This window comes from Lates calcarifer, linkage group LG19, assembly GCF_001640805.2.
Source record: "Lates calcarifer isolate ASB-BC8 linkage group LG19, TLL_Latcal_v3, whole genome shotgun sequence".
Classification (NCBI taxonomy): domain Eukaryota; kingdom Metazoa; phylum Chordata; class Actinopteri; family Centropomidae; genus Lates; species Lates calcarifer.
In genome coordinates, this window is record NC_066851.1 from 4,341,749 (window position 1) to 4,358,576 (window position 16,828).

The window sequence follows — 16,828 nt, forward strand, 5'->3', positions numbered from 1 at the left end:
GGCCCTCTGTGCCCGACTGGGGTCAGGGTTTTAGTTTTTAGCCTCATGTCACTGAATCATCCTATACAACTGGCAACCTTCACTCTGACACAAGGGTTACTTTGAGGTTGGAGGGTGAGGGGGTTGGGAGGGGAGCAGGCTCACAGAGGTGCTCAGAAGAGAGAGTGCAATGAACTCTTTTGAGAGCCGAAGTGATGAGTAATGGAGCAGGCTTGTGAGAACCAGTGTCGGGGGGCCATTTGTGGTTAAACATGAGCGTGTCGCCACATACCATTGTGCCTTTTCCCATCAGCAAACCCTCCCCCCCCTCTCTTGGTGTCCTGTCCCAGCCAACCCCCCTCCAGGGCGTAGACGGCACATTCCATCTCTATCAATAGATGAGGAGCAAAAAAAGGATGATTTATCTCATAGAGATAGCCAAAACCAGCACTGTTAGCAGTTATGGTGAAGCCACCAACGGGTGATTAAAGCATGCATGTGCTATTCAGCTGACTTTAAAGAGCTATTAGCTATCACTGCCCTCTTTTTTCTTTTTATCTCCTTTCTTTTTGAATGATTAGATATTATTTCAATTTGTTCATTAACCTTAATTCGGTAATTGTACAGTACAGTGTCATGGTGTGTGTTTTTATTTAATTTTTTTCAAATCAGTCATTTAAACAGATAAGAACACACTGTAATTTAACTTTGGTTTAACTTTTTTGTCTTTCCATGTTCATTTTAAAATGTTCTGCTTTTCAAAATGCTGAAGGATGCTTTGTAACTGCCATACCAAGTTTAAGATATTTTTATTACATCTGATTTATCACTCTGCTAGCATTCTGAGGTGTTTGTGAAAATGATTAATGCCCATAATACAAATGTTTTTCTGAAAGAGCTGACTGAGGCACGCTTTCACACCAGGGAAAAAAATTCAGTAACTAATTCTTACTAGTTAAAGCTTCAGGCAACAGTACAGGAGCTCGAGAAACAGCTGACAAATGCCATAGCACCCCCTACTGTTCACAGTTCATTGAATTTGAATGAACCCTCCCATTATTTCATATTTTTTACCCAGACTGTTCCAATAATCTTCAGAATACAAAATGAAACACGGGATCACTGTTTAAATCCTCCTCATATGCACTTGTCATTGCAACCTACCCTGATTTTCTGATTCTGCTGAGTAGGCACATGGCCGGGGAGTTACACAGAGGAACTATTTGCGCCAGAGGTGAAATTTAATAAAGCATTGTTACAATATTGTTTCTTCCCAGGGTGCTGGAGACAGCTTCATTGGAGCACTGGCATTTTACATGGCTCATTGTCCCATAATGCCTCTGGAGGAGATGGCCCACAGAGCCAATCAGGTGGCAGCAGTGAGTGTGCAGGCCATCGGCACACAGACGTCTTACCCCTTCAAAAAGGACCTCCCAGCTGAACTGTTCTGAGAACAGCGTATCAGCAAGTAGACACCAGTGGACCAATGGACCAAGTCTGGAGTGGGTCTTACTGAATGTGAACACTGGCTTCTGAAATAAGCTGCTTTTCAGAAATGTGAGAAAGAACAAAATTCTGATTCTAATGAGGATTGTTAATGATGTAACAAATGTTATTTTAACGTAAGGCTGAACATGATGTCAGTTTGACTGTCAATAAAACTTATATGAATAGTGTCTATATGATGAAACAGCACATGTATGTTTTTGTTCTTTTTAATCTCAATATTTTTTAACAGTTCAATATATGATAAGCATCTTAACACTTAAGCATCTGCAGTACATAATGACTCAATTTATTGAATTAACCTCAAATAGATCCTATTTCACAAATGATTCATGGAACATTTACCAGTTTTACAACACTTAACTGAATCATAATCAGTGATACTTTATAATTCTGCTGAAAACCTATGTAGTATTATTCCATTAATTCACTTTTACACAGGAGTAGTAGTTTCTTGTTTTAAGTGGTGGTAATGAAGACTTTGCTGAAGCTCGGCCGGGGTTTGCACCATGCTGAACTGGTGCAGCGGGTAGAGGAGAAGACTTCTGACAGATCCAAGAAGAAATCCTCTGGACACATGTCAGCCAGCCAATCAGAACGGACTGACCAATACCTTGTACAATCCATGACAAAAGAAATCGTCCATTTAAACCTTGTAGGTTGTCCATGTATTTTTGTACATTGTTAAATCGATCTGATCTTCCTCTTCTCAAAGAATAGGACATGCTTGTTCACTGCAAAGAGAAAAAGCAGATTTGACATATGAGCTGCAGGATTTCAATGGAATAACAGGAAAACGTGTTCTATAAACAATACAGAAACTACATATTAAAGAATGGATGGGTAGTTGTGTTCTGGTGCACAACAACAACTTAAGCTTGTAACTGACATCACATAGAAAGTGAACTGTCCTGGCCCCTTTTTGTTAAGTGATAATTATTATTATTGAATAATACTTTCATGATATTGGTTCAAGCAGTCACATCACAAGACTGTTGCTTTAGGTCATTAATAAATTCTACAACTGCCTGTTCCTATCACACAGGTGCTAACTGCCACAATGAAGAGTCCAAGTTGTAGTTTTACTGACAAGCTGCTACACTGCTTTACTTAACATGGACTTGAGTGGCATTATTACATTACATTTATTTGGCAGGTGCTTTTGTCCAAGGGGACTTAAAACAAAGTGCATCCAAACCACCTGGGGTCTAAAAATGACTTTTCCCCAAATATTTAAACCCTAGTAACAGGAGATAAGGCATTTAAGCAATACAAACTGATTAGTCACATCTTACCAATTGGATCATGTTTGCGCAGCACCAGTTTGTCTCTGAGACGGTTCCTCCGTGTGTTGAAAAAGTAACCTGTCCCTGCCGCGCTCATCATCTGCACCAGGATGGTCCTGATGGAAGAAAACATTAGAGAAGGTGAATGTGACTGTGTTGTGAGTGATGTGACTCGCAATACTGGAAGGTTTATATAGTAAGTGTTACGCATCCAGTATTAATATATTCACCAACATTTACTCACTTTGATTTTGCCTTAGCCACTGGGACATGGAAGAAAAGAGAGCACATGCATAGAGTTTAGCAAGTTCACAAACAGTGAGCGACTAGCTGAAGCTAACCGCTACATACACATCAGAAACTAAATTAATATTAGGAACTCAGAACATTATACCACAAAAACACTACAGAAATACCGATAATTCACTCAAACGTAAACAGAGGTAGAACCGTAGACAATATAACGTTGGGTAACAATGCTAGCACTGGGGCACTACCTGACAGCTAGCTAAGTTAAAGCTAAAGGACTGGTTCATTTAGCTACGTTAGAGAAAGCCCTGCATGAGCATGTTCCCGACTCTCTGAATATCAACATACAGTGATCAAAATACTCACAGTTTACGGTGGTAAGAAACATTTTGTAGACTCTAAACCACTACTCGTACACAGTATTAAGACATAACAGTGTGTACCACGGTAAGTCACATTGAAGATTTAGAACGTCCGGTTTAACAACCACTTCCGGGTCTCCTTAAAGGTGCAGTTCACCAAAATACTAAATCAATCAGTCATGACTAAAACAAGAGGAAAATGTATTTTAATGAGATAGGAAAGCAAACAATCATTCCCTGAAGGAAGATTGGCAGATGTGGCAATGATGGGAATTTAAATACAAAATAATATTTAGTGAGGCAGACCTGGGCAGTGGTGGATAAAGAAATGTGTTCTGTGTTCTTTTCTTTGCCTGTTTTCCAATTTCCTACCGAAAACATTTGTCACTTATTAGTACAGGAAATTCAGCAGTTCCAGGCTGCAACTGAGACATTGGCTGTTTTCTTAAGAGCAGGTGGGCTTCAGTTATGTGTAGGTAATTGCTTTTGTCAGTCAGCACACAAGAGGCATATGAATCAGTGGAGAAATATCACAACTACAAGTACAGGTCAGAGTGTGAGTAGAATGCACTCTTAATTTGATGTGTCTTGAAACTGAGGTGATACAGTCATAAAACCATGGAAATGAGGTTGTGTCTTTTTCTAGTTGCTTCAAGACAAAAGTTGGGTGTTACCATTTAATTCAGAGTTCTGAAGTTGTTCTGTTTCTGGGCTTATTTAATTGGCAAGATAATGGAAAGTCTTGAACAGTGCTGGACATCAAACGAGACCATGCGGGAGGCGTGGTTCTGGTACATCATCTATAAATAAGTTTCAAGAAACCGCTGGTCTCTTTGAAGTAGGAGGGAACACTGAGGATGGATGTCAGACTGTCGCTTTCGATCTTGGATATGTAAGACAACAACAACAACAACAACAAAAAGCATAAAGATATTTTTACTCTGGGATTTAATTCACCAAACTTAGAACCATGGGAGCTCAATTATTCTGTAGGCTCATTTTGCTGAAGAATATTGAATTAGTCTGTAGACTGGGCATCATATTCAGCTACATTTTTGTGTTTATCCATCACAGTTGCCCTCTCAGAGACATCAATACAAGGTCCTATTCCTCATTCCCAACTGAAATTACTATGATGATCGAGAGTAGAGGAAGAAGGTTTCTTTTCTTATAACCAGTTGTACCTGGTGAATAGTCTCTTTCATCTGACTGGAGTGTGTCCTGATTCCACACAAACCCCATCTGCCTCCGCTGGGCAAAGATCTTCCAGTACATGTTTGTTGCTCTTTTGTGGCGGTACACTGGCTGTTGCCATGAGAGCAAATGAGCATCTGTTAAGAATTTCTGACCAAGATGGGATGGTGAGATCCATTTGTGGTCATGTTACAATTTTCCTTCTGATATCTAACAGACAGGCTTTGGCTTTGTCATTTGCAACAAATCTGTTCACAAGTGTTTTTTTTTTCTTTTTCAAAGAACGATGCGGGTATCTCTCACAACATGTACCAAAGCTATTTTTGTTTGTTATGGTTTTACATGCTTTTCTTTGTTTCATTTTACTATTAGTTTAGATTTAGCTGAGTGATTAAACAAAAGTAATCATGGAAAAAGATCACAATGTCACTAGTTGTCAGACATCATCATGTCTTAGCGATGCAACTTAAGTTTCATGACTGGGCTGTAAAGAGGAAGACACAGGACTCTCTGGAATGTCCCAAAACCTCAGTGAATGCCTGTGTCTCAAAGGCAGATGAATGGGTCTGATGCTAATAATGGCACAGTGGAAGTCCCCTTTAACTCCCCAGAAAGTTAGTAACTTAATAGCCTTTTTGTGTGTTCACAGTGAAATACTGGTGCAGTGAGAATTACGCCTGCTCCGTTTTGAAAAGCATGTTGTCGTTTCATGTGGCTACTTAGCTACCACAGTGGTTTCCATACATGGTTATGCTCAGAGACTACATGAGCGTGATGTAAATAATTACTGGTTTCACTCAAGTCGGGAGTCGTGAACCAAGGTAATATGATGGAAACAGGTATAGATATGGTAGCTCACATTATTCAATTAGTTTATCTTAAGGTTTTTGTTTTTTACGAGTTGGTAGAACAGGACAAATAATTAATAGTTCTGTATTGTTCTTAAATTCAAATTAATATTGTCAACAGCAAAAGTCAACAGCAAAGAGGAGCTAAGCTTTATGGGTTATTAGATAATAACCAGTCACTGGGATTGTTTTGGTATACTGCCATTATAATGGTTTAATATCTTGGTGTTTGTCATGAACCAGTGGTGGAAGAAGAATTCAGATTATTTACTTATTAAAGTAAAAGAATTGTGGTATTGTTGTGGTATTACAAGTAAAAATACTAGTAGTAATTAATCATTAATTAGTAATTAGCCTAACCTGCATGTCTTTGAATTGTGGGAGGAAGATGGAGTACCTGTAGAGAATCCAGGCAGGCACAGGGAGAACATGCAAACTCCACACAGAAAATCCCCAGGTGAACCTGGGCTCAAACCCTGAACCTTCTTGCTGCGAGGTGACAGTACTAACCACTGCACCACTGTACCACCCTTAAGTCAAAGTATTATCAGCTAAATGTACTTAAAGCTTAATGTTTAGTCAGTCACTATACTAACAAAGTACAAAACATGTTCCTGTGTCTCTGTGCAGGAGCTTCAGCAGGACTTTAGAAATGCTGCGGTTATGAATCCAAATTCCCCCAACAGAACCAACCAAACTCTATGTAGGTTTCTGAAGTAAATGTCCTGTATTCAAAATGTTACTTACGTACCAAAGTAAAAGAACATTTTTATGCAGAATGACCAATTTCTGAATATTGTACATGTATTATATTATTGGGTTATAATTATCCATACATTAATGTGTATTACTTTAATGAGACACTTAATTGTCATGGAATGGGATTGTCATTCCCACACTTTATTAAGTCGTGGCCATGCAATATTTTTTTCCTTCAAATGTCACCAGATATTTATTGATTGAAAATTGTAGTTACTGACTTACATGTACAGTAGTTGAGTCATGAGACATTAACCCCACATAACATCAGCTTGCTTTCAAAAACCAGTGATGTGTGATATGGATGCAATCACAGAATGTAAACTCTTTATATCATTAAACCTCCCAGTAATTCTTCCCCAAAAATACAGTATTAGGCCTACAAGCTAAGTGTACTCAGTGGTAGCTATGCCCCTCTATCAGGGTTTATGTTATTATACAGTATCTTTGGTTAGGTTATTCTTTGCTCAGTATGATTATTTTAGGGACAAGTTTTCACTGAAATCATTTTTTACTGTTTGCTTATGTCATTTAGTCTTTGATTAATTCACTTTCATTGTGTATGTTTTACAGCTCTTTAGATGTTTTATTGAGGGAATTATTGCTGTATTGCTACACTTTAATGGTAAGAGAACCATTATAAAAACAGGGGGTGTCTCTGAAATCAATGAGGGCCCTTCAACTATCTCTCAAGCATCCGGTGTATTTTGGTCTGTATGTCGTCACTCAGGAAGAACAATGCCTGAGACAAGTGGAGTATGAATAACAGTGTTTTTTTTTCACAGTTTATCCTCATTAAAAACATGACGACCCAGTGTATAAGCGACAGTGTGGTCCCACTTGTGCACGGATTAGATTAAAACAAAAAATAGTAGATGAACATGTACTAATGAGCCTAAATGGAGCTGTATTGGTAAACTCAGTGGGGGAAAGCCATGCATTTAAGCGGAAATGAACATGAATGTTATTGGACAGGCCGAGGAGCGCTGTAACCAGGCAGGGAGCAGCTGTCAGGATGTGTGTGGAGGAGCTTGCGTCACTGAGGGATAATTCTGAGAAAGAGGCTGAGACCACTAGCTTCAGCTTCAGCTCTCCTCCTCCTCCTCCACCACCCCACCCACTCAGCACTCTCCATAGCCACTCCGGACGTTAGCTTCTCTTTTCTTCTCCCACTTCATTGCACTTATACTCTTCACCCAATTTCGCACGCTCTTTCTTTTCATTTACAGCCTATTATTTCCCAGGCTCAGTATCACTTACACACTCACAGCCTAGGTTCTAACTCAAAGTTGCTTATAGGGAGTGAACAGGTATGGGTTCAGGGTCTTGTGAGTTTTGGGATCAGGTCGTTAATCAACAGGAAAACTACTGAAGGAGAACAAATCACATTTGAGTAGTAATTCATTTACAAGTTACAATTAAAGAGTTCACAGGTACACATTTATGTAAGTGGAGGACAAATTTGGAGAGGAATCAAGGCCACAGCTGTGAGCTTGATAGATGACTCTGCAAGAGACTTTCTATGCTTATTATCAACAATGTTACCTGCAGTTTGTATCTTTCTACTTTCAAACAAAACAGGAAATGCAACAAATTACTCAATTCAACCAATAAAGAATACTTTTACTCTTAAAATTAAGTATAGAAGCACATTTAAATATGTAGTAGTAGTAGTAAACTGATCTATTTGGTGCTGAGTGGGTAATAGTAGGTAACAGTTTGTTTATGAAGCTGTTTTGTGGAAAACAAAGTGCCTTCTGTGGCTGGATATGGGATCAATTAGAGCAATGAGAGTGAACCAAAATAGTAACGTTGTGGTCTATAAAACCAAAACAACGAGCTGAAAGATGCTAAAACAGTCCACAGAGCTGAGGATTTATCGCAGTGTTTTCCAATAAATTTCACCTACTTCCTTCGAGTGACAATTTTCACATTACATGTAGTGATTTGAGCCATATGAAAATACTGACTGGTGCAGCTTTAAAATAATTAACATGATGTTAAGCTGCATAACTGCTTATAAGGATATCTAAATTCTGCTCACTGTGCATTGTACAACTGACGTCATTATTAATGTAGTTCCTAATTTAATTAACAACTGTAGCACAGGCTGATAAAGTGCATGTGTAATGACGCTTACTGCTTCCACTGTCTGATTGTTAATGTTTGTAAGCAGCATGTTTTTAACCCTAACCCAGCTCCGCAGCACACCCGCACATAGACACACACACAAAGACACAGACCACATCCACTGAACAACCCCCAACTCATACATTATTAGCTGTCACAACAACAGTTTGCTGTTCTTTTGACCTAACAACCCAATCGCAGTAGGTGACATGATGACTCACACACATACTCACACAGAGTCAGAGGCACCACCACCTCAAACGCCACACACTGGCTCAGAACTCCCCAGCCTGCGTCAGCACGACGCCCTATTAACTATTTTATAATGGGAAGGGATAGATGACAAAAGGTGTTTTTTATCATGTCACCTCACCACGTCTGAATCTTTACCATCTATAACAAATGATTTGTGTCTTTTCAAGCATGTGCAGGAAGGGTACACCCTTTAAAGCACAAGAGGAATACCCTGCAGTTCTACATCAGAGGTATTTTCATATTAAGGGACCGTAGCGTTCACTTTTAATTACTAAAGCACAGTGGGTGCATCTGGAGTTGGTTGAAATGTTAAGTGATTATATTACCATATGAAATAATCTAAATGGAAGAAAATGGCCCATTAAACACTGAATGGCTCCCATCTTAATTATATCCACTAATATGAAAACACATGACTTTGACGTGTCTTATCTATAAGTGGAGATTGTGGCCTGACAGTGGTGCTAGAGGAAAGGTCAAGGGGTCAACAAAAACATTAAGATTCATCATCTGGAGACCACAAATATACGCAGCAAATGTAATACAAATGGGGACATTAATATCCAAGATCTAAAATAAGTATTGGTCTAGCTGACAAAAGACCAAAGGAAAGGTCAAGGGGTCACTGGGATCCTCCCAGAGAATCATTTCCAGAGATTCTTCCAGAAGACTTTGAATTGTGAAGGATAGCCATAGCCATTGCAGGTGGTCGTAGGTGTCTTTGGTCAATCTGATAAATCAAAAAAATCTAGTATCATTGATATATATCGAAAAGATTACGATGAAATCAGACTGGTGCCTAGAAATGGCACAATCGAATCATAAATGGTCACATTTTCTGCCAAATTGCCTCATAGTTAGCAGATCTATGACAGATTCAGTTCCATACAGCTCCCCCAACCCCAGTAGTCCCGGGATCAGCACTTCGGACAGCAGATGTTCCACACCTTAGTGCAGAAAGTTATGATTGGTTAAACTGTTCTGTTCAGTAGAGCTTGTTGTGAGTCATAAGCCTTCAGACAGATGAAGTCACATTAACTTGATCTCCTGTCGGGGGAAAAAATCACATGGGAAAAATGCTGATGTGGCTAGGGAAACAACTAGTTTTTTCAGGTTGTAGGTGTAAGTCACATGGACTTGAACTGGAGTATTAGGAACTTCGGGTTGTCATTAGTTCTATACTACTTGTGGGTGTGGCAGTAGTTTTTGACAGACCAGAATCCTTGTTATCCCTTTATGGTGAGTACAAGGCAACCAAAATTCATCCTCAGGGAGAGAAAACATTTTTTCCACAAATTTAATGGTAACCTGGCCTGTAGTTTTTATGGTATGGGCCAAAGTGCTAGCCAGTTAGCTTAGCATAAAGATTGGAACCATAGGGGAAATAGCTATCTTGATTTTACTATGAATTTTGTCTAGATTAAATAAACAGGATAAAATATGTTAACGAGCTTTAGAGGTGTTGACAGGCACATTTTGCAGACAGATTCAGGTTAGCTATTCCCCCTGTTTGCTGTCCTTATGCTTTTTTTGCTAAGCTAAGCCAATGTCTTGTTTGTTTAATCTGTAAAAAAACAATGTTTTAAAAAAGACAGGTTGTGGTTTTATAGGGGACTATGTACTGCTTTCTGTCTTGGCTTGGAGCAGTGACAGTCCTGGAGTGTCCACTGGTTGCCTGACAACCACAGTTTTGAGGTAAAAAGCCACAGTTGAATATAATAACACACTTAATGCTCAAGATCATAATTAACTCAGCAGCTCTCAAAATGCTGAAATCAAGCTAAACTGCATATGTCTGACAATTTGTAGGTGGCTGATTTTGTGGACTTTTAGAACATTTCATTATGCTTTTACACCCACATCATTACTTGCATCGCAGCACTGAACCAAAAGACATTCTCATAAACTCATAAAAACCACCCTGGGTACCGTCAGCACATCCTCACATTCAGACTTTAATTCATTATCAGTGAGGCAGTTCCAGAAAATGCTGCTTGATCACATCACACACTGGTCTCTTCTCTCTCCAGAGCTATTGAAGCAACTTCCCGGTGTCTGTGTATCTTAATCCAGCTGTCCAAGATCATTGGGGAAAAAAACATGGGAATTCTCTCTAAGGGTGGATTTTTGCTTTCAGCGTGACCCAGATTTGACTGTTCATGTTCAGCTTTGCAGTCAGAAGATGTAATCTCTTGTTTACGTGGTGTTACAAATCTCATTTTTGTTTTGTTCTTGTGTAAATCCAGTAAACAGCATTTGCATTTGAACATGCTATATTATCACTATCCTCTGTGCCATTTATAAAATATAGCATCTTTTTTTTATTGTCATCATTTGCAACCAGAGTCTTATGCAACGCTTGTTTAAAGTCATTGGTAGAAGCTGGTACAGGCAAAAATAATAATAGAAGAATGGTTTGAATTGTCTTTCCACTTACGTAAATGGGAGTGATTGTGTCAGATATGATGTCATGCACTGATGTGCATCAGGTCGCTATGGTTACACCAATCTTGTGCTAGTGAAGCCCTCAGATTGGATTTCCACATAAGCACCAGTCTGTGAGAGTGAGCTTATGGACTGACAAGTTGGGTCCAGTTCATTTAAAAAAGTAACTTAAAAATAAAAAATCTATGGATGCTTGCTTAAATCATTACATGTGTGGAATGGGTGCTTTTCTAAAAAGGTTAGGATTCTTATAAAACACTACATCACCTTGAATCTTTTCAGAATCATGAATAAATCTAATGACCTTTCCCAAAGTGTGGGACAAAATTTCCTCTTCACACCGAACGTGTGAGTTCCTGCTCCTCTATATTCAGCACAGGCCTATATATAGGCTCGGTTGATGAGTCTACAATAGCCTGCTTCTTTACATAGTCGTACTGATGACCACAGCGTTGTTAGGAGTAATGTTATAAAACAGGCAGCCAGTGTGTCCTCCTCCCATCTGTTCTCTCTCCTCTGTCTCTATTTCTCTGTGTTCCATGACGCAAAGCCTGAGTGGGAGTGGACAAACCTTCTGCTCCCTGAGAGGACTGAGTGGGCTGCCGCCATCCGCTGTGTGCGCACCAGAGATGGAGGCAGAGATGGAGGTATATGGTGGAAGAGAGGGAGGAGAGGCATTTAAACAACAGTGAGTGAAAGCCTGAGAGAGGGTGACAGTGGGAGATAGAGAAAAAGTAAATAATGGGGATGAATGGGGACAGGAAAGAAGAGAGTGAGCTGTAGTACAGATTGTAGGATGGGTTTTATCGGAGGGAGGGAGATGTGGACGAGTTAGAAAATGCAGAGAGAAAAAAAGAAGGGGTGGAGGGAGGAGGAGATGAGGGGATGAGAGCCTAATAATGGGGAGCTAAGGACAGAAGAGCGGAAGCAGGCAGAAGACACAGACAATGAGGAAAGGACCGGTCAGAGAGAAAAATATCAGGAATTAGAATGACAGGCCTTGAAAGACATCTTACTGGGAAGTGGTTCTGAGAATCAAGGCTTTTCAAATGTTTAAAAGAATCTAACTGGCTGTGGTGTTCAGTCAATGACTTAATTTACATGCACATCATAACACAATGCAAATGTTGCCAGGATTTAAGACAACAGTGCAATTTAGTATTGAATAAAGCCTAAGCTTCTCTTATCTGATCCCACAGTCTTCATTTCAAAGCCTTTACATTTTGCTTTAAACTTCTTAATGTATTATGCATAATACTTACACTATGTTAGCTCATATACTTTATTTATTAATACTGTCTGTCATTCTGATTCTCCATATTGAAATTCTACTACTGATACTTCTGTCTGTTCTGTAAACACATCATCTAAAATCTGTCTGTCATTGAACAGTGATCCCTCCTTTGTAGTGCGTCTTGAGGATTTTCCCGTTAATGGATTTTTAGAAAGTTAAAGTTTTTCCTTTTGCAAAGGGTCAAATCATAGGCATTTCTTCTTGTGTGAATTGTAAAGCTGTCTGAGACGTATGGCTGGAATTGAGATATATAAATGAATAAATAAAAACTCAAGCTTAAGCCCATGTTTGACATGTGGGCACTGGCAATATTTTGCCCTTAAGCATGCTCCTAACAGAACACAGATATGTTCAAAACGTGTGCATCATGATAGGTTATAGCAAACATACATGTAATAAAAAACTGAGGGGATAGGGACGTTTTTGGGTTATGGTCTTAGAGCTCAGGTGGCTCAGCTCTGCAACTGTATAAATTATATATATAATAAACTAAAAGAGAAAAATAAGTGGCTTATATTTCACCAGCACCAAACTTTGGGGCATGCAGTGGAGTTAACAGAGCTGCCTGATGCAGCTGGAAAAGACAGTGATGAGAGTGGTAAAACTGAATAAAAATCATTAAGCTGTGGGCTATAAAACCAAAACAGTGAACAGTCTATGGAGCTGAGAGGGACTGCAGAGTTGAGTTATAAATCTCTGTTGGTTCATCACAAAGAGCAGCACATAGCCATTAGTCAGATTCTCAATGTAAAATATTGACATCTGCACCTTCAAATATTCTGTTTGCTATATCCTTACCAGAAAGTAATTACATGAACTGAGTAATTAATTAATTTACCTTTATCAACCTCTGTGGGTGACCACTACAAAGTGCATCTACACTGATAGAACTGATCTCCTCCTACATACTGCTACAGCACCTCACTCCCACTTTTAGTGGCCTGTAATTGACACCAGCAAGCTAGCTAATTACAACTGAAACAAAATCTGTGGTGAAGAAATATTATGATGCAAAACACTTATAATAAAGCAGTGTCCGTGGTCCCATTTTAATGCTTATTGCACCACACATCAGTGTTTTGTTCACAGACAGAGTACAGAGTGGGAAATGAGTCTTTAAAGATGAGTGGAGTCATAGAGCTATAAATGTTATATACTATTATATATATCATCTGTAATTCCCTGTAACTAAAACCCCTTTTAGCTGATAAATGTGTGTCATTCTATGCCAAGATGCAGTAAAAAGAAAAATCACTTATTACTCCACATTATTACTAGTATTGTCATAAAATCATATTGTTTTACATTATTGTCCATTGAGAGGATGGTTTTTTTTGAGCTACTTTAAAAGTCCTGAAAAACAGCACACAATCCTGAATCAATGGCCATCCCAGTGACCTCTGTCTATTTTCTGATCCCTCCCTCTTCTCCTGTCTTCTGCTGCTTATCTTTAGTAACGCGACCCTGCTCATGTTCCACCAGTGGCTATTTTACAATTTGGCTAAATCTAGCTCTGAGGTAACAAGTGACACCTTCTGTTTCCAGGCTTCCGGTCGCTAGGCAACCTCAGCAATTATGCCACTGCCAAGAGAGGGAAGGGAGGAAGTAGCACCCCAAGGCCCCCTGCCTCTGTTCATCTTGGCCGCGGCTGGTCCGGCTTCATCCTTCATCTAAGTGTAGTGCTTCCATACCAAGCCAGTGACGAGGGCTGCTGGAGCATGCTGTGATTCCTACTGCTCTCATTAAATCAGCTCTCTTTCCTGTGTTATCAAGATGCAGTAGTCTGGTAAGGACATCTGATTACACCAAAACACTCTGCTGCCCCCTGTTGTTCTCTACGGAGGTTGAAGTGAAAAGCTGAAAATGATACCAACTTCAAAAGCAACATGCTGCCAGCTGAGTAACTAGTTACTTTTCAGATTAAGAGTTTACAGAAAAACACATGATGATTTTTTATAAAATATTATGTATTGCTATATGTGAAACTACCAAATGGTATAGAAAATTATTAAAACAAGCTCCCTTCCTCCAACATGTCAGTGCATCAGTCACTACATTAAAAAACATAATATATTTTATACAGAGAGAACTTTTCAGGGTACTAAAAGACATGAACATGAATTTAAAATATTATAGAGTACAATATATTAAAATTTAGGGCACGCAACATTAATCACATATTAAAAGCTAAGATTTGAGAAGTGATTTGATCATGGGCAGATCGTTGCAGTATTGAATGTGTATAGGGAGAGAGTTCCAGAGGAAGGGGGCAGTTATGGAGAATACTCTGTCACTGAGGTCTGGTGCTCGTCTGAGTGGTGTAGACAGGATGATAATATTACACTGACAGTTGCTACTCTATGGCAAAATGAGTAATTCTAATGTTGCTGTTAATACTGTTAATACTAGTACTAGTACTAGTACTAATACTAGTACTAGTATTAACATCAGGATTCTGGAACAAACCTTTGTCTGAGGATCTCCAGGCTTGTCTCATAGGGCTAAAAGCTCAGAAATACAACAAGCAGTACGGGCCATGGGAACATCAAATGTGATCAGTACTGGGGGCCAGTGTAAGGAGACAAAACCTGGGTGTAGATAAAATGTATAAATATTTACCCATAATTATGAAAAAAACTTGTTGTTATGTATTACACACAACCATTCCTCTTTGCATTAACTCTTTAAGCAGCCTGCTGGCATATATCCATCAGGACAATCTCATGCTGTGCAGCTAAACTTTGCACAAACCTACCAACCTTTGTCTCCCATTCTGAGATCTCTGAGATCTTTTGGGTTTAAATATTTCACAGCATCAAGCTTCAATGAGCTACAACAATCTGAGACAGAATATACACTGCATGATAATGTCAGCAGCGATGAAAGAGGTATTCACATACATGAGTAAAAGTAACAAAAACACAGTATAAAGACACTGTATTACAGTAAAAAGTCCTTTTCGTGAGTTAAAGTACATAAATATCAGAGTTATTAAGTATCAAAAGTAAAAGTACTGATTAATTGGTCATGTGTTTTTATGTAAAATCCTAATCTCCAAAGTAACTGGCAGGTAAATATCAGAGAGAAGCAGAGAGAAGTATCAGAGTAAAACATATAATATTTCTTTCTGGCATGTAGTGGAATAAAAGTCATGATGTGGCAAAAATTGAAAATGAAATACTCAAAGTATATCTAAAAAAGTATTTGAGTAAATGTATTTAGTTACATTCTGAAACTGACTGAAATTCTAGCAATAATAACCTTAAAGCTGCTCACTGCTAACTAATGTAATAAAAATAGTAGTTTTTGTTTTATATTCTTTAAAACTGATAGTTTCTCATTTTCTTGTCCAGATCTTCTTAATATGTTTCACTGAATAAATTCTACCTTTGTCCTTTGGGCAATGCATATGTAGAGGACCAAGAAGAGAAGAAGACTCTCTTCTTTGTACTGAAGAAGAGAGTCTTCTTTGTACAGTTTTTTTTAATTGGATTTATTAGTGGAGAAAATATTTTGTTCTAATAAAGACACAGTACCCCATGATGCCATTTTAAACCCAATAACAGAGCTTTTGGACAAAACAAGGCTTCCATTAACAATCAAAAATCAGCTACACTCTTTCAGGTCATAATGACCTGGTTGGTTGATACGCGCGTGCGGGCACACACATACACAGATGCCATATTTTCCATTCATAGTTTCGCCACACTTTGTTCCACATGAATGAACATGACTGGAATAGTGCTCAAATAGCAACACGCTGCGGAGGAAAATGTGCTTTTAAAGGCCAGCGTGGTGCGGCTAACATCTTATGGAAAAGGTTGCACGTGTGTATTTAAATTCCCAACCCTGGAGAGATATTTCTAACACGGTGTCACTTAAACACACACTTCTGTGGTCACAATCAGATGAAGTAGGAGCTGACATTATGGACTGTAGACTAACACTGAATGTTCCAGGTTGGTTTTACTGTGTGAAAAGTAGGAAAACTGTTGACTGTGATGTCATATGATAAAGACCAGCATGGTTTAGAGCACAAGACTAACTTGTGGTCAAAGTAGCTATCTTTAGCACCAGTGTCTATCAGCTGTTTAACCTGAAACTTAGATCATTTCTCTTTTTTCCTTTGGAGTCACCAAAAATGTCTAAAACCATGACTTCATGCCTTCATATGACATGCATTCTCGTCATCCATCAAATCTTTTGTGTTAGACTATAAATGAATATTTTAACCTGAAAAAGTATTTGTCATCTTTAATGGACATCATCGAAGACATCTGTGTCTGTTTGGGGTCAGTACACATAGTGTTGATACATCTATGACAACATATACTGGGTTATTCTTATCATGTGTCTGAAACATATCTCTCTTTCTGATACTGAGATGAGAAGATCAACATCACTCTCTTATCTAGGCCTTAAGTGTGTAGGCTATGAGTGAGCAAAAGCATTTCTCTGAGAATTCTAACTAGACAAGCAAGTATAATTGAAAATATAACAATTTTAAAATTATGAGTCAAA

At 38.7% G+C, this 16,828-nt stretch overlaps 2 protein-coding genes across 3 annotated transcripts in view; one reads left to right on the forward strand and one right to left on the reverse strand.

Annotated features, from left to right (window-relative positions):
• rbks (ribokinase) overlaps positions 1–1,669 on the forward strand; it is a 35,684-nt gene extending 34,015 nt beyond the window's left edge. For both annotated transcript variants that reach the window (XM_018695180.2, XM_018695179.2), the window contains exon 9: positions 1,257–1,669. In XM_018695180.2, coding sequence (XP_018550696.1) covers positions 1,257–1,430 — 174 coding nt within the window. In that variant the 3' untranslated portion in view covers positions 1,431–1,669. The remainder of the gene's footprint in view (positions 1–1,256) is intronic.
• Positions 1,670–1,678: 9 nt separating this feature from the next.
• Positions 1,679–3,526, reverse strand: mrpl33 (mitochondrial ribosomal protein L33). Its single transcript, XM_018695183.2, has 4 exons — positions 3,387–3,526; positions 3,016–3,034; positions 2,781–2,887; positions 1,679–2,219 (listed from the first exon to the last, which is right to left on the reverse strand). The coding sequence occupies exons 1-4, from the start codon at positions 3,406–3,408 to the stop codon at positions 2,170–2,172; spliced, it is 198 nt and encodes a 65-aa protein (XP_018550699.1). The 5' UTR covers positions 3,409–3,526; the 3' UTR covers positions 1,679–2,169.
• Positions 3,527–16,828: the final 13,302 nt, after the last annotated feature.

Coding starts and splice junctions, on each gene's coding strand:
- mrpl33 (XM_018695183.2), bottom strand. CDS start 3,408: ATGTTTCTTACCACCGTAAACT. Junction 2,220..2,780: donor GCGCAAACATGATCCAATTG/GTAAGATGTGAC, acceptor TTCTCTTTGCAG/TGAACAAGCATGTCCTATTC.